At 37.4% G+C, this 17,423-nt stretch overlaps 1 protein-coding gene across 10 annotated transcripts in view; it reads left to right on the top strand.

The window, feature by feature from the left end:
* Window positions 1-17,423, top strand: part of ELAVL2 (ELAV like RNA binding protein 2) — a 159,281-nt gene that overhangs the window by 79,182 nt on the left and 62,676 nt on the right. For 6 of the 10 annotated variants that reach the window (XM_066368272.1, XM_066368277.1, XM_066368276.1 and 3 more), the window contains exons 2-3: window positions 4,773-4,863; window positions 7,615-7,858. In XM_066368272.1, the coding sequence (XP_066224369.1) occupies window positions 4,792-4,863; window positions 7,615-7,858 (316 nt within the window). In that variant the 5' untranslated portion in view covers window positions 4,773-4,791. The remainder of the gene's footprint in view (window positions 1-4,772; window positions 4,864-7,614; window positions 7,859-17,423) is intronic. The other 4 variants (XM_066368275.1, XM_066368274.1, XM_066368280.1 and 1 more) reach the window with 3 other exon arrangements.

Here is a 17,423-nt window from a genome sequence, read left to right as displayed (position 1 = left end):
CTCATTTTTTCAAACCTTGTCTTAAACCTCACTTTCAAAATGAAGCCTCCTATTTAATACTGGAAACTACCCATACCCCATCTCTACATTCTCAACACCCTTACTCTGCTCTACATTTTCTTTTATAACAGAGAATACCTTTCTAGCGAATAGACTATCTTCTTATACAGTATACGTTCATTCTTGGCCTGCTGCACACACCTCTTATTGTAAATGTGTGCTCCAGGCTACTTCTTCATTGCTGTATCTCAAGTACCTTGGACAGTCCTTAGCTCATGGGAGTTGCATATAAATGTTTGTTGAATGAGTGTTTGAAAGAACGGTGTGTAAAGCTTGAACAAATCTTTCTCACCATATTTTTACTTTTTTGTTGCCCAGCATGGATGTCTCAAGCGGACCTAGAGTGAAGGGAAGGACTTGGGACCCCTAAACTCATGGCTTTACTTTCTAATTTCAAAGTTTTTAATACTGCCAGCTCCAGAACTACAAAACTTCAGAAAGACCGGAGTTAGTCTGAAGGAGTCATTATGAACCAGGAGACAGGAAAATGTTAGCATTCACTGCCAAAGCATACTTTCCCTCTGTCTCCTGCAGCTTCTGGACCCTTGTTAGCCCCAGGGCCCGAAAGCTGAGTTTGACTAGGCTGAAGAATCCATATAGCCTGTGAGGCAGCTAAAATGGTTTGGGAAGTTATCAGGGATTCTAGTATTGAGGATATCCCATGAAGTGTAAAGACACAAACCTGTATAATTTAGGAGCCACAAAGCAAAGTGAAGAGCTTTAAAGAAAAAACACATGACTCATTCCTGTAGCTGACATGCCAGCCCCATGATTTTAGGGCTTGGTTGACTCTTCTCTTGTTTAATTCAGTAAAGCCCAAATGTGTCTCGAAAACGCCATTTTAGTGGGAAAGATAGAACATTCTGTAGTAATGGTGCTGCTAGATAGATGACCCCATCGGCTGCTTATCCAGCTTTCCCCTGTAAGTTCTCATTGCTCACTTCACTGATTATTTCTAGTGCTTGAGTTCCCTGCCTCGAGTTCCCCAAAGAAAGATGCTTTTTGGCCAGCATTGCTGTCTTTATTTAGGTAGGTTCTGCTCTTAAACTTGAGACAAATGACTTTCATGTGGCCAGAGGGATAGCTTTGCCCTCATACTGATTCTGCCCTGGTACCTTGCTACTCAAGGGATTGAGAACCCTCTTGCTACAAGTAAGTGTTCAGACCAAGGTCACGTTGTCCAAGCTGGACCTTTTTAAGTGTGAGAGATCCTTGCCTTTGACCATAGTCCTGATTCTTTTTAGAACTGTTATATTTTATGTTTGCTTAAACTTTCTAGTTTGTATTAAATTAAATTAAAACCATTTGAAATCCATAACTTAATTGTGATGTATTTTTAAACACCTTTCTGTTAAAATCTGTTTAATTTTTTCTACATGTACCTTTGCTTCTGCCATTTTCCTCAAGGTAGATCCAGGTTCCAGATGCCACATGTCTATAACCCTGATAGAGAGGCTTGGAGCACATTTTTACCATGTTTTTGGATTTGTCTTGGTTTTCAGCTAGCTTTTTTGTACTTGGCAAGTTGGCATGTTAAGCTCTTGAAATAAAAAAGTACACAAGTGGTCACTGAAAGTATTTATGCCATTTATCAGGAATTTGGATTTCAGTGAGTAAGAATGACTGATGGAATGTGCCAGAAATTGAAAATATGCTTTCATAATTATCTCTGGTTTGAAATACTTGAGATGGGATAGGAAGACAAGCTACCCAGTTTGTATGCAATTTTTTTTTTTTTTTTTTACAAGAACTGTTCTTGTCCTTACCTATGTTTTTGAATGCCTAGTCTCTACAGATCCCTAAAATGGATTTGGGGTAGGTATGGCCAGAGGCCTTTCCGGTGGATGGAACGTTATGAGTAAAGTCAGGGAATGTATGTCTTTGAATATATTGCCACTGTTTGAGGGACATGGAGTGATTCAGATTTTTAGGTGCTTGAATAAGTGGGCTTGTCAGGGGTCTCAGATGTTACTGTTTATACTGAGTAGTTTGTATTTAATTTATTTGGTAGGAGTTAGGGGTAGCTATTGAGGGTAGGAAAATCTGGGAATATTGTTAGTGTGGATTAGAATGATAAGGGGGATCTTTCTGGAGGCTGAAATTCAGTGGTCCAGGTGAGAGGTGAGGACCCGGGTCAGAATGGTAACCATAGCAATTAAGAGATTGGTGTAGGCAGACAGGCTTCACCAGGGTCCTTTCAGTAGTAGTCCTGCTATGACATCAACCCTCAGAAGTATGGTCCCCAAATCAGGTGGGTTCTAAGTCTTGGAAACCTCTGCTGCAGATAAGGTAACCCACTGAGAATTCTCAGAATGTATTTAAGATGCTTTTGATTGCCAGTCTATGTTGTTTGGTGGCTGGGAGACATCCTAGGTTTGAAAATAGCAAAGGAGTTTTCCAAATTTTTTATTAGTAATGTTGGAAAATAGGGACTTCTCCTTTTCTCTCATGTGATCAGAAAACTATTGGTCCAGATAAGAGAAATCAAGCAATAGCATTGGTTTCCTAAAATCTACTGTTGTAAGAAACTTTGAAATTAAAGTGTACAGAGGGCCATTTAAGTAAAAGGGAAAACAATTTACTTTGAAACATCTCTAGATATATGGAAGTAAACTGTTTGAGTGCGAAAACATAGAGGCCACTCCCTCTCCCAATAAAATCATGCTGCACCAAACAAACAGCCATTTTCTCTTGGAGCCCAGGGTAAGTTTAGAATATTCTAGACTGATCTATGCTAAAGTACCTTTTCATAAGTTATTGCATGGAGAATAATGGGAGAAAAAGTAGTCTCAGTTGGCACAATTGATGTCCAAATTGAGATGTGAACATATATTGAAACATTTTTTTCAGCCTTGAAATTAATGGTTTTGTGTCATTGGAATATGGCCTTTTTTCCCCTTCCAAAGAGTGTCACTGCCAGTAGAATCTATAAATAGTGCACAGCCTGCTTGTCTGTGGTGGATTGAGTAGAGCAGAATTGCCTGTCCTTAAGTGAAGGGGATGTAGCTTTACATTTTTAGTAACTGAATTGTTGGCCAGCATAAAGGTAAGGGCCATGTGAGCAACTTATTTATAACTTCCCATAAAGGTACGTGTCTGCCTCAAGCAGAGAAACTGTCTGGGGTGCTTGAAATGTAAAAGTGCAGAAGAGTCATTTTCCATACACAGCTTCCCCTCGCTGGTTGGTGCAATGAAGTGATTGTTTGCATCCCTGGGGCTTTCAGAAAGAGGGGTGTCAATAGATTAGCTCATTAGCATGGCCTCCTATGGAATAGAAGGGGCCGAGGCCATTAAATTTGAATCTATGGTTTTATGTAGTGAAGAATATTTAGATACTACCTCTGGAGGGTATTCAGGGCCTAAATTTAAGTTTGGTCTAACTGGTTGGGTGTGTGATCCTCTACCTATTGTACCTGTGTAGTCTAACCACAATTAGGTGATTGTCAAAATATTTCACAGGTTTAAAGCACTTTATTTTTTTTTCAGGTTCAGTTCAACTATAAGCTTTTTTTTTTCTTTTTTTCTTTTTAATAAAGAACATAGAATCAGACTGAATTCTCTGGTAACAGTGGGAGAAGGGAAGAAGAATAAAACAACAAAACATTTTCATGACATCCTGTAAAGAGTGTGTTTAAACCCTTTTGGTAGATGATGGAAAATAGAATCCATTGTTACATGTTATTATTATCATCACTCACATCAAGAGTAAATCACAACCTGATTTAACTGTAAGGATGAAGTTTTTATAGTCATCAATACTCAGGTAAAAGTTGTTCTTGGCCCTCCTTTGTTACTGTTTATTTCGGAGACTGAGTTTTTCTGAATATTGTGTTGACCATGTAAATTATCATATACAGCTAAAATGTAAACTTTGGCTGTCTTGCCAATACCGGTGGCTTTGTTTAGTATTCGGGCAAGTGGTAAATGGCCCATTAACTATATTGCAGGCCTCATAGCAGCACTAATTTCAAATCGTGCTGGTTTTACAATTTACATATTTTAAAATGTTCACTTGATTTCAGAGACAAAGCTGACATCTTATATAAGCATTACTCCAAACAATACTATTTATTGGTTCAATTATTTCAATTGAAGGATGCTGTTTTATTGCCTTTTAGTATATGTGAACAATTCTCAGTGAAACTATGGTAGAATAACCTCACAGGGTTCCGACGTACTTTTAATTTTCAGTCCCAAGATTACGGGTCGTTTATAGTATAATGTAACAGTGTGGGCAAATAGAGCTTTTTCTTAACACCCTTCTGATATTTTGGGGAAAGAGTGTTTTATGCAAAGCATTCACTTATGAATTGCATGACTGCCTTTTCTCACTATAAAATTTCATTCACGTTTCCTCCCTTCTCTCACATCCGTAAGAGATAGGACAGCATGCAGTGTTTTTCTTCATTTCATTATTATTTAAAATATTTTTGAGATGTCATTTAAGGTAGTTGTTTAGGCTAGATGCCAAGGTAACTAGTTAATACTGTTTTGAAATCAGGCTCTTAATTTAAAATGCTTAATTTGTGCAAGAAAACTACATGTTAAAATTAATTTGGAAAGATTAGATTGGAATTGCCTCAAATTCAATTAAGCCACACTGCATGGACGTGCTGGGAATATTAATACAATCACTGTAAATTTTGTACAAACTGATTTGTTGCATTATCTTGCTCATCTAACATACGGTACTTTTTGTGTCCATATTGCAGACGGCAACTCCAAACTAACATGGCAGTCAGACTGTGTGATGTGGCTTCTCTGCTTAGAAGTGGTTCGTGGGCAGCAGAGCCTTGGACTGGGGTCTGTGGGATTTTTCTTAAATTCTGTAGGCTACTCTTTTTTAGCATGTTGCAGGAGTGCTGAGGCCATACCAAACACTTGAACTTTTCATTTGGAATACTAATTCTTACATTCAGCCTATTATGGGATGGCCATCATTAGGACTTAAAGCACATTACAATTTTAACCAGAGTGGTATATGTAGCATCAGAACCATGCTTTTGTCTCTAACTTTCTATATAATCTAAATTAGGATGTAGTGCAGACTCAAAGAAAAGAGTGACAAGCCTTTTAACAACAACAACAAAAAGTTTTGGTATGGTCTGAATACTGTTACCGTAATTCTTTACATTCTGTTTACTATGTATTTTTTTGGTTACTAAATTTTGAAGTGACTCAAAATTCCTGATGCTCCAAAAAAAAAAAAAAAAAAAAAAAAAGTTGTTGAAATTACAAATCTGGCTAGAAATTATTTGCCCAGTAACTGTTGAAAGAGTTTGCATTCTGTGAACAGTTGTGTTGAGCCTATCAATGGAATATGCATTATTTGTAAAATATAGCACATTAGTATCATTTTATTCTGAGCAGATGGTCCTATAGCTGAGAGATGCTGTAATTTTCAGTGCACACAGCCTACTGCAGCTGTTCACTTGAATGTTGGCTTAGGAGCTCATTCTTGCCACCTGAACATGGAAATAAATGTGCAATTAAGTGAGGAGTGTTTGTTGTCCTTGCTAAATCCTGCTAATTTCAGTCAGTGAACACTTTGTATTTGAAATGCCATCCCAATGAGCTTTAGTCCAAATCTTATATTTGGGGCTCATCTAGTTCCTACATTACATATCCTTTTTGAATAGCAAGTTGTTTTAATTGGCCTTGGCCTCTCTCATCTTGCAGCTCATTGTTTTCGTGACCGCCAGGCAAAGGTTAATCCCACAAAAAGTTTTGCTGTGGAAAGTGACCAACAGCTAGTATTCCACAAACTGGAACAGTTGTGCTTTGGTAGGAAATCTGAAACCTCCTTTCTCAGTTTCAGATAAATATGTTAATTATAATAAAGTGCATATATCTTGAATTGTCAAATTTTTTTCATACAGGCTTCCAAAGTTTCTTTATTTTTCTTTATTCCTTAAGCATCCCCTGAGTATACTTGTCCTAGAGATGTAGCTTGTAGTTTGTAGAATAAATACCCATTTCTTTGAAAAGGAAATGAAGTCATGGAGGGGTTATGGGTTGTTGGATATTTCACTGGTACTCTAGATTATCTCCATTTTTTATCATGATAGCACTGATTCTTGTCCCGTCTGACCAGTCTCAATCTGTCCTGTGCTGCCTTCTTTTATAAACATCTCTTGGCAGTAGAGAGTTCTTTCTATATGCTTATCCACTGCTGTGCCCTTTTATTTTTCCTAAACAATATGTTTTTTAAAAGACATTTTTTTCTCTTTTTCCTGTAAAACTCTTTCCCTCTACTTTGCTTTTTAAGTTTTGTCTCAGATTCTTTGCTTTTTATATATGTTAAAAGTTCCCTGAAACTAGTCTCCCATCAATTCAGAATTGCCAATTTTGAGAAGTGGTTTTTGGTGAGATGAGAGATGTAGTGGATGATATATGAAGGAGGATAATCCTCGGTGATGCTTTGGTTTTTGGATCCCCCACAATTTTGGCTATCCAAAGTAGATAGCCATTGAAAGGTGGTTTTATAAAATTTGGGGTTATGGTTGTAACTCTCTCGCTCAAAGAGCATAGGATTGATTTTTAGGAAACTAGATCCAAATTTTCTGAAGTGATTTTTAGAGTAGCCTGACATTTTGAGGCCATTTTCCCCCAACTCTGCTATTTATCCTGTATTTGGAGTTTATAGATGCATTTTCAACTGGCTTATGTGCTCAACTGAAAATTCCTTGGGCTGGTCTGTTTGCAAAAGTTGTTATATTTACACTTGTTTTAGTGGAATAGATGGTTGTTTTTAATGTTAGGATGAAGGCAAAATACCATATTAAATTATTTTGGGATTTTATTTTGATGCTTTAGATCAGTTATGTTATTGGTGATCTTTAGCTGCCAAGGTTGACAAAAACGGCTTGTTAGACTCTACAAGGTCCACTAAGTACTCATAGCTTTTCCCCCCAAGTTATCCTACAAATCCTTTCCATGCCCTAACATATAACATCTGATATTTTCTGATTTCTTACCAACAGTAGGCGTATAAGATATTGTCAATCAAAAACATTCTCAATATGTAACCAAAACAGTACATGTTGACAAATTAATATTTTTTTAAGTACTTTTGGTTCTTGATTTTAAAGTTAATGATGTCTGTCAGTTTTAGAATACTGAAGTTCTTAGGCTAACTGAAAATCTCTTTAGAGTTAGAACATTTTATTTTTTTGTTTGTTTTTGGTAGCATGTTGAGCTCTTTTATTTTCCAGTATGATGTTTTAGGGTTTATTTCTGTGCCCTTTGGTACTTAATTTTCTGAGTCTGGACATTGCAGGTGAGTAAGGGTATGTGAATAGACACAGAAGGTGGTTCTAGAGAATGTTTAAGATTTAAATTGTGCTTATGTGCATGTATGGAATATGTATAACTGATTTTAATTGAATAGCTTAATATGAAGTAAAAATTAGCATAGGCATTACCCTTTTTGTTGAAGCTTTGTTGTAATTCAGCAGAATGACTTGTGTTTAGTGACAAGTGTTTAAATTTTTGGATGGAATCTCTAATATGTGAAATATGAATTCTAACATTTCTTATTTTCTCTGTTTTTAGCAGGTTATTGCTGCCATGGAAACACAACTGTCTAATGGGCCCACTTGCAATAACACAGCCAATGGTCCAACCACCATAAACAACAACTGCTCATCACCAGTTGACTCTGGGAACACAGAGGACAGCAAGACCAACTTGATAGTCAACTACCTTCCTCAGAACATGACACAGGAGGAACTAAAGAGTCTTTTTGGGAGCATCGGTGAGATAGAGTCTTGTAAGCTTGTAAGAGACAAAATAACAGGTATGCAGTTTTATATAGTTTACACATATTTAAAGGATTGTGTTTCAAGGTGTGAGCAAATACGTTTATTACTTGTAGGTCACTGCTCCAGTTGTACGCATCTACACATTTTCCCTGTTACTGACTACATCAGCAGTGTGAAACTTCGTTTTAAGGATTTTGTTTTCCTTTTAAAGCAGAAAATTCTTTTATGGACAATATATTTTAGCTAGACTTTTATATACTCTGAGCTGTTTAATAACATCTTTGAAAAATGTTTTAAAAGTGCCTGTGTCTGGGGCAGAAAGTGTCATGTTAACCTTTAGTTTTTAGTTCCCTGAGCTTACTTACATGTCTTAGCATTTCAGCAGTGAGATAATTCTATTGTGTTGGGGAGAGGCAAAAAAGACTTCTTTAAATGTCCTCTTATATATGAACTGCTTATATATGAACAGAGTGAATGGTAATGGCACATTGCCAATGTGCAAATATTTGCACTAATATAGTTTGAGTGTAGCAAGATCTGTGTTCTGTTCCTTGACAAGGAAAGGAAGAAGTGCTCGAGTCCTCCTCCTATAAAGATCTGAATGAAAGGATGGGGAATTTGACCTTTAATGATGGATAGTACATTTTGAATTTTAGGTACTGGAAAATCTCCTTTGTGTTTAGTAAGATTTGACTAAATTTTTAGAATCAACTAGAATCTACTTCAGAGCACGTTCTTGGGATAGACAGGTTAATGCTTCCTGCAGGAGTTATTTTCAAACACTAAAAAATGTATGAAGTGTAGAGCGCCTCTGTCGATTTTTCATGGTATTGTTAAAATTGAGTGATGATGTGTTTCAAATTGGTTTACCTGGCTTATAACCAACAATATAAAACTAAATATTTGAAGTGAGTAAAAGATACTTAAAGACAGTGTGACAAGTCAGACCTGGAGTCTCGAGTCATATGACCTTGGACATGTCAGCTCGTGGCTTCAGATTTCCCTTGTTAAAATAAGGTAGAGGGCAGAGGACAAGGACACAATAGCTAATTTCTGAGATCAGTTGTGACTTGTTCTGAAATGACTCCAGCCATTTTAAATAGCCAAAGGCAGCAGGGCTCATTCTGTTCAAGGTAAGTGAGTTCTTAGCTATCACCTGGGCTTGTCTTCACAGCCGTAATTCCTTGAGCAACAGATTGAGATTCACAGAGAATTAATTTATCGAAATCAAGTAAATCAAATAAAAACTAAGTAACACCTAGTTGTTGTTAATCTATACTGAGTAACTGTACTTTAGCTAATTATGTTACTTAGATGTTCAGTGTGATATTATCAGGAAGTTTTTTGTCTTTTGTTTTTGAATATGATAATAGAATAGATGGAGTTTTTTTTTCCATTTCATTTTCCAAAATCTGTGTAAGCAGCATATATGAAATTTATAAAGAAACAATTTTTGAAAAGTTAGAAAAGGTAGAGAACAAAAGACTTATTACATATGTCAGTTATAATATTAAATTTTATTATTTTTAGAAAAACAATATGCTTTATATTTTGCAACCTCTTCGATATAAATGACTATGATAAATGGTAGTGAGGCTCTGACAACTGATAACTGATGTGTTTTCTGGTTTGTTTAGTGTAGCTATTCCTACCATTGGAAAAAAAAAGATGCTTGAAAGATTACTGGCAAACTACATAATATTTGTTGTCCAGTCTGATCTGTGGTGGCACAGTGGATAAAGCGGCAACTTGAAACGCTGAGGTTGCCTGTTCAAAACCCTGCACTTGCCTGGTCAAGGCACATATGGAAGTTGATGCTTCCGTTCCTCCTCCCTTCTCTCTCTCTCTCTCTCTCTCTCTCATTCTTTCTCATCTCTAAAATGAATTAAAAAAAAAAAGAGTAGTGACTGACCTGTTAAAAAATATATATATATATATATTTGTTGTCCATTTATTTCACCCCTCTACCCACACTCTTGTGAAAGGGGACTAACAGCTTTTTTCACCAAGGTAAAATTTTTGTTTAAAATCTCTGATAAGCAAATGGAGTACCCAGGAATACCCACAGTGAGCATGAGGGTCAAAAGATGTTCTCTAAGTTTCATCCCATGAGAGAGACTAAAAAAATATCTCTTAAAGCAATTGTTATATTGGCAAGTGAGTGAGAAATTCTTCCCTCCATAGTTTCCTATTGAAGATTTGCACTGCAGATTATTAGCATATTGAAAACTGGGCTAAAACCGGTTTGATTTGTAGTCCCCCCAGCCTTATTTGACCACAGAACTCATTTTGGGGGATGACCCACACACCCTAGGTTTCTATGGGACATGTTGCTATAAAAGCTTTTGTAGGACAATCTAAAACTCTTCTTTAACCTTTTCTTATCAATAAAACATGTGCATGTTTAGTAAAGTGAATATTCATGATAATGAATTACAAAATGTTGAGTAGGCAAATCTAAATACAGAGGACCTCTTTTTCTAGTAAGCCTGTTTTGATTTAGCCCACTGATATCCTATTCTTTATGTGGGTTAAAATAGTATTTAGAAGGGTCTGACTCATTTAGCTTCAAGCATACATTACCTTAGTTGTTGTTTTTTTAATTCTGAGTTTCTTTGTAAATATTTGTATTGAACAAAGTAGTCTAGTAAATGGTAGATTTCTAAAGCCAGGTTGCACTATGCAAAGTGGGCATATCTTTCTTAGAAGCTATTATTAACATACCTAGAAATGTTTGAAAGAATATCTGAGAATTTGGACCCTGCCCTGCGGTGTTTAGCATTAGCCAGAGTATACTGTTTCTCAGTGCATATCCTTCAGGGTCAAGTCAGAGTTCCTTGTTCCCTCTCTAATTATCCAATCTATCCGTCCTCCCGGGGAGCTAGCTGTTGGACCAGCTCTTTTGTATTATTCCAATTTTGTAGGAGGTGAACATTAATTGTCTGGGTTCTAAGAGAACTCTGGTGTCACTCCTTGGAAAGAAAATTAAAATCCTTCCTTTTTACTTTTCTTACATCTCTCCTTAATGCTGCAAATAAAACTGTATTTCACATATAAAAAAGTGTAGTTGGAAAGTGTATGCCTCTTTCCTAAATTCTAAAAGAGTATGTAATTTTTAGATCGTGCTGGTATTAGCAAATTAATGTCACTATTTTGGTAGAATGAGGAATAGGAAATACATTAAAGACACACCTTCGGTGGCAAATACAACACCTCTTTTCTCCAGCCTAAATTCTATTCATTAGCTTGTTTTTCAGGCCTGCTCTTTGGGCTCATCCACAGCTTTCTGCTTCATTTTGTTTCCTGTTTATGGGCATTTATCACGAGGAGCTACTGCTGCTTGTACAGCTTAGCTGATGTGGGTTCATCCCTTTGAGTTCTTATATGCACTTCAGAGTCCTTGACACCTGCTGATGCTGCATTCTAGAGGAGTGAAATGGATTTTATGATGCAAGGAATGAATAATAAGAGTGTTAGAGTCAGAAAAGCCCTTGAGGTAACCGTAGCCAACTCTCTCACTGAACAGTTGATGAAAGGCCCAGGTTTGTTGAAATGACTAGTCTAAGACTGCGTGACTATTAAATAGAGTGGGGACCAGGCTTCTGGTTTTCTTACTCTTTCCTGCTGGGATGTTTTCTCTTTGCCTCTCTGGAGGCCAGAGCAATGGATGAGTTTATAGCAAGACATAAAACTTGTACAGGGGAGGGGCATATTCTGGTGAGTGTGTCTTTTTTGGAAGGGCAATGAGAGGTTTTTGTGAATCAAGGACTGAGGGATCCATAAAATGAAGACCATCCCTGCTTCTCTGGAAACTTCGTAGTCTGTGGTTGTGAATTCAGATATTCTAGTCCAGTGATTCCAAATCTGGCTGCACATTCTCACCCAAGGGAGTCTTTAAAAATACAGATTCCAGAGGCCTTGGGAGTCCTGTCAAAAAGCTCCCCAGGGGATTATGATGGGCAAAGCCCGCCCTTTGGAGAATCATAGTCTTTTGAAATATGGTCAGTAAGGTGTACCTGCATTAGAATCTCTGGGATAACTGCCAAAATGCAGATTCCTGGGCCTTGCACCAACCTACTGAATCAGAATCTTTGTAAAGAGAGCCCAGAATAATGTTCCAGCTACCTGGGAGTTATCCACTTCTTTTTCTGAACATTTTGCAGAGAGTAAAACTGAGGACTTCCAGGTTTACCTGAATTCTGCCTGGAGGTGGGTAGGAGAGGTGTTAAAACTGCAGAGCCTTGTTCTATGGCAAACTCAGTTCCAGGTGCCCTCCCTCCCACAGCACTAGTTTCTGATGAATTAACTCCTGGGGTTCAGGACTAGATGTTGAATTTAAGTCATAAGGCTGTGTTTATTGAACTTCCTGTCCCCTAAAAGTGTTTGTGTGTGCATGTATCATATAAGTGTGCAATTAGTTTTCAAAACTTTAGGATAACTTATTATATTGGTACTTTAAACTTTTTTATGAAGAAGAGAAAATTATAGTTAGTTGAAGAACTCAGGTAATGAGAGTTGCTCTTTTTTTTTCTTTAATCTTGGTATGATGGCTTTACTCTTAATCTAGGAATTGTTTGAGGTGAGTGCTATGCTGGTCCCATCAGCTGCCAACTAGAAGCTTTTGGACAAAGGAAAGAAAAAAGAAACAAGACCAAAACAACCAAATATAATTTTTTTTTTTTTTTTTTTTTTTTTTTGCATTTTTCCGAAGCTGGAAACGGGGAGGTAGACAGACTCCCGCATCCGCCCGACCGGGATCCACCTGGCATGCCCACCAGGGGGCGATGCTCTGCCCCTCTGGGGCGTCGCTCTGTTGCATCCAGAGCCATCCTAGCGCCTGAGGCAGAGGCCACAGAGCCATCCTCAGCGAGCGCCCGGCTGTCTTTGCTCCAATGGAGCCTCTGCTGCGGGAGGGGAAGAGAGAGACAGAGAGGAAGGAGAGGGGGAGGGGTGGAGAAGCAGATGGGCACTTCTCCTGTGTGCCCTGGCCCGCGGAAATCGAACCCGGGACTCCTGCACGCCAGGCCGACGCTCTAACACTGAGCCAACTGGCCAGGGCTCAAATACAAATTTTAAGAGACCTAAGAAGGACTTTGTCAGTTACCTCTGAACTGACAGTGCCGTGGATGGTACACCCCAGCTCCCTCACACACTACTTCTGCGGTCTTGAGTAGTAAAATCTTTTTTTTTTATGTAAAGGTTCTTATCTAGGTTTAAGTATGTCCCTATTACTTCTTGACATCTTTAAAGTTAATTTTGATTCTGGTTTATTTTATCTGGATAATGCAATTTTTAAACTTCACTCGAATGTCTTAGAATCCTCACAAACTTAGTTCCTCAGGATTGAAAACCATAAATCGTATTTTAATATTAGTCTAATATATATATATATATATATATATCTTAAATTTTTTTTTAAGTGAGAGGAGAGGAGATAGTGAGACAGACTTCTGCATGCTCCTCCATCAAGATCCATCCAGCAACCCCTATCTGGGGCTGATGCTTTAATCAACTGAGCTATCCTCACTCAGTGTCTGGGGCCAATGCTTGCACCAATTGAGCCACTGGCTTAGGGAGCATAAGAGAGATAGAAGGGGGAGAGAGAGGGGAAGAGAAGCAGATGGTCACTTCTCTTGTGTTCTCTGACTGGGAATTGAACCTGGGACGTCCATACACAGGGCCGACACTATCCACTGAGCACACTGGCCAAGGCCTTTGATTTCTTGATGTTGATATTTGTGTTACTTTATACTTTATTCCATTAGAAGGGAATTTAAAAAGTATTGCAATTCCCATGAGCTAGTTACACTTTGCCCAACAGCTTTTTAAAGAATATTTACTGGGAAAATGAGGTTAAACCTATTGGGTAAATACGGTATTTAGGAGTTTTGATTCTGTGCGTTCTTGGCCCTTGTCACTAGGTCTTTTAGATGACCCATATTTGTCTTGCCAGTGGACTAGGAACATACTATTGAGCACTTTTGACTACTCCTTTATTTTTATTTATTTTTTTGACTACTCCTGTATTAGTTTGATACCAAACACAAACTTTGGGGATGTATAATCCATAGAAAATAAAATATAGTCAAAGTTCATCTGTAAGGATTTCTCCCCTTAAAATTTAGCAAGGTAGCAGTGCGTTTGTGCTATTTGCTGTAACAGACCTTTTACACTGGATTTTCTTATTTCTGTTTACTTTTGCATTGGGAGAGTGGGGTATAGATGGAATTTCAACAATTTTCAATTTAGTATTTAGTAGCTGATGTCGTGGTAAAGGATGGAAGAATGTGAACAAGAGAGAAGATGGGGAACTAAGTGGGAGAAGGTTAAGAGCCACTGAATTCTGATACAGGATTTCTTCTTCCTTTTGTAAACTATAGAATGTTAAAATCCTATTTCTCCTCAGTTGAGTTATCCTCCCCACTCCCCTGCCCCAGTTTTATGATGTGTAGTACAAAATAAACCTGTGTTGCTTTGAATGGTTTTTATTTTCTTTTACTGGCTTATCTATTACACTACCCTGTGGGCACCAGCCTTTGTCTTTTAACTTTGTCAATTATGACCAGAGAAAAGTATTTTTGTTTTGTACCTGTTGGAAACTGTCTTTTAAGTATTGCTTGACTTAGAAGACTAGTTGGTCATAAAGCTGTTTCAGAATTCGCCAGCTTCTTCTGTACTTGTTCTGAGTTAATTGGCTTTCAGAGGAGTACATGGCTGCTACTACATTTTGAGAGCGGTGGAAACCCTCACGGTGTGACTGTCCACTAAAATGGTCAACTTAAAAAATAAGTGTTTTTTGGCATTTAACGTGTGTTATTTGATTTGTCAAGCCTATGCAGTGGCTCATTTAACATGTTTTCCTGGAAGTATTTGGTTTAGCTTCTTAAAGTTGTAGAATGTCAGTGTTTTGACACCATTGGATGTCTGTGTAATGGTCTCCGTCATCAGATGTTTTTTGAGGAGCTCTCAGCTGTAAAGCTGCATTGGCAGTTCTTCCAAGTATTGTGCAGAAACAGATACTCAGTTAAAACTACCTTTCTTTGATATAACTGTTGAATAATCTCTTACGTCAGACATCATGGTCAGCTACTTGAGGGTGATCTTTCTACATTGTTTTAAATTAGAGTGATCCTCACTCTGTGCCTCCTTCAAGGAAGAAAATGCAAGGTGGCAGCATTTAATTTAAACTGTGTTTATAAGCGTTCCTTCACATGTGAAGTGGACTTGAATGCATTGGTAATAGGATTTACCAAACCTGTATATACTCTAGGGTTATTTGCTTAGTTTGGGATCAAATTTTCAGGATTAACATTGAAATAGAACACCTGCTACTTTCTCCCCTGCTAGGGAGGTGACCTTCTTGCACTAGTTTTAAAGGTTTAAGCCTAGAAAGAACAGGTTACACTTGAGTTCCAGTCCCAACCTAGCCACTTTGTAGGCTTATACGAGTTATTTGACTGAACTTGTTTCTTTCCTGAAGTGCCTAGCACACAGGGGTTCTCTCTCACTGGCTGTCTGGTATCCCCTTCTTACCAGTTAATATTCATTCAGTTACTTGACAGTTGCAGACTTTTTTTCCTTTGGGAAAACTGATTTTTAATAAAATCTCCAAATAGATCTTTTGTCATAGAATTCTTATAGTGTCTCATGATGTGGAGAGAATGCAAAGTTAATTTCCTATCCTTTGCTTTTTAGGTGATTTGACCAACTTAATTGATTTTCTAAAGGTCAGACAAAGTGGGAATAGGAAGGAAGTACAAGTTAGTATTTGGGAGCTTATAAAATGATTAATGGTATTAGATCAACCTCTCTGAACTAGAGCCCTGGAGTGCGTGTTACTGCTTTGTGTGGTGTTGTGTGAATGCTACTCAGAATGAATGAGCTTGACTAAAAATATGAAGGTACTCTCAAGTGAGCTTCTCCATTGGATTATTATTGGCTAGTAAGGTCAGCAAATTGTTAAACTGAACCATGAGGTACTGGTTAGTTAAAAACTAACTGGAGGCTTGTTTTCACTTTTATTGACATCTGTTTCTATGAGAGTAATATACCTTTAAAATAAATTGGAAATTTTATTACTAAATATTCTGACTTCATAAAATAAGATATTTAGCTAGGGAAATGCAGAGAGATGCTTGTTTGGTTTTTGAGAAGCCCAGTATTCCTTTTGTGTTAGCAGATCAGAGGATTTAGAAAAAAATTGCTATCTCTTTGTTTCTGTTGAAATATTCATTGAAAACATTTAAAGCCTTGCTTTATTCAGTCATCACAGACTTTACAGATTTCAGTTTGTGTAAAGGGGGCTGGTGATTTCCATGAGGGCATGGTTAACTTAGCAGATGCAATTTTACATCTTGTTTTCCTTTTTTTGTTAAATCCTTATGCATATTGTGAATTAGAGTTTATTTTTAGCTCTTAATGAGTTCTTTTCTCATCATTGTACTTTTTGTTGGAACTCTGTGCTTTGATTTTGGAGGGGGAGTGTGTATATGTCTTGCAAGTCCTGTAATCCACCCCCAACCCGCCCTCTATCTCAACTAAAATTTGCATTTTTGCATTTGAGGTGGAAGATCTGGTTACTCATTACCTTGTAGGGTACATATGTAGATGTCCTGACTTTTCACAACCTGTTTGACTTGTAGGCTTTATCCTAAGAAAGTCAAATTCTGCTTTTAAAGTAAGATTTAGGGGAGGCATAGATGCATGTAAACAGGTAAACCAGAATCATTTCATTGGATTCAGGGTCACTGGAGCCTGAGGGAACAACTTCATTTCCTCCTATTTTGATGCTTTAAACTCAGTCTTTAGTCACTGGGTCACTAACACCAAGGCAATGTTTTTTGAATTCTTCCAAACTCTGATACTAGTCCTGGAGAGCTTTTGAGTTTTAAATGATAGTTTTCCCTTAGTCCACGTTAAAATATACCTAAGTAAGCTGCTAATGGTGGGTCAAATTGATACCTCTCCTCATGTAAAATAAAGGAACTCTCAGATATGATTTCTGAATCATTTTCGAGCTGTAGAATTCTGTGACTTCTCTTTTGTGAGCATAACTGCTAAGTTAGCTCTTCTTAAAAATAGTGCCAAAGGATGTGATGTAAGGTGCGAACAGCATATTACCTTCTCAAGCAGAATGATTGAAGATCTCAGGATATTAATTGAATAAGATTTGTTTCTAGACCCTTATATTCTTAGTACTTCTGAGCCTTTATATTAGGAGTGAATACCGTCATTCCTGATATAATAGGACTAAAATATAGAATTGGCAATAATGATTTGTGACTGTTTTTTATAACAATACATTTTTTGTAAGTGCTGAAAATCAGAAACCTTTGCCAAAAGGTGTGATAATATTCAATGTATTATATCCCCCAAGTCCATATTCTGAAACATTAAAAATGGGACCTAATGTGCTATTTAAAAGCACAATGTGGAATCTTTGGGGCTTTGCTTTCTTGCTCTGGTTTGAAATTTTACTTCTCTGAGTGTTTATGGAAAGAAGCATATGTGGGTGTAGCCATCAATGTCAAGACGACATCTAATATTTTGTGCTGGCTTCTAGAGCAAGACAATGGACTTTTTAAGAGTTCCCCCCTTACA

This window comes from Saccopteryx leptura, chromosome 2 (genome assembly GCF_036850995.1).
Source record: "Saccopteryx leptura isolate mSacLep1 chromosome 2, mSacLep1_pri_phased_curated, whole genome shotgun sequence".
NCBI classification, from domain to species: Eukaryota; Metazoa; Chordata; class Mammalia; order Chiroptera; family Emballonuridae; genus Saccopteryx; species Saccopteryx leptura.
This window is presented reverse-complemented; position numbering and strand designations above follow the sequence as displayed.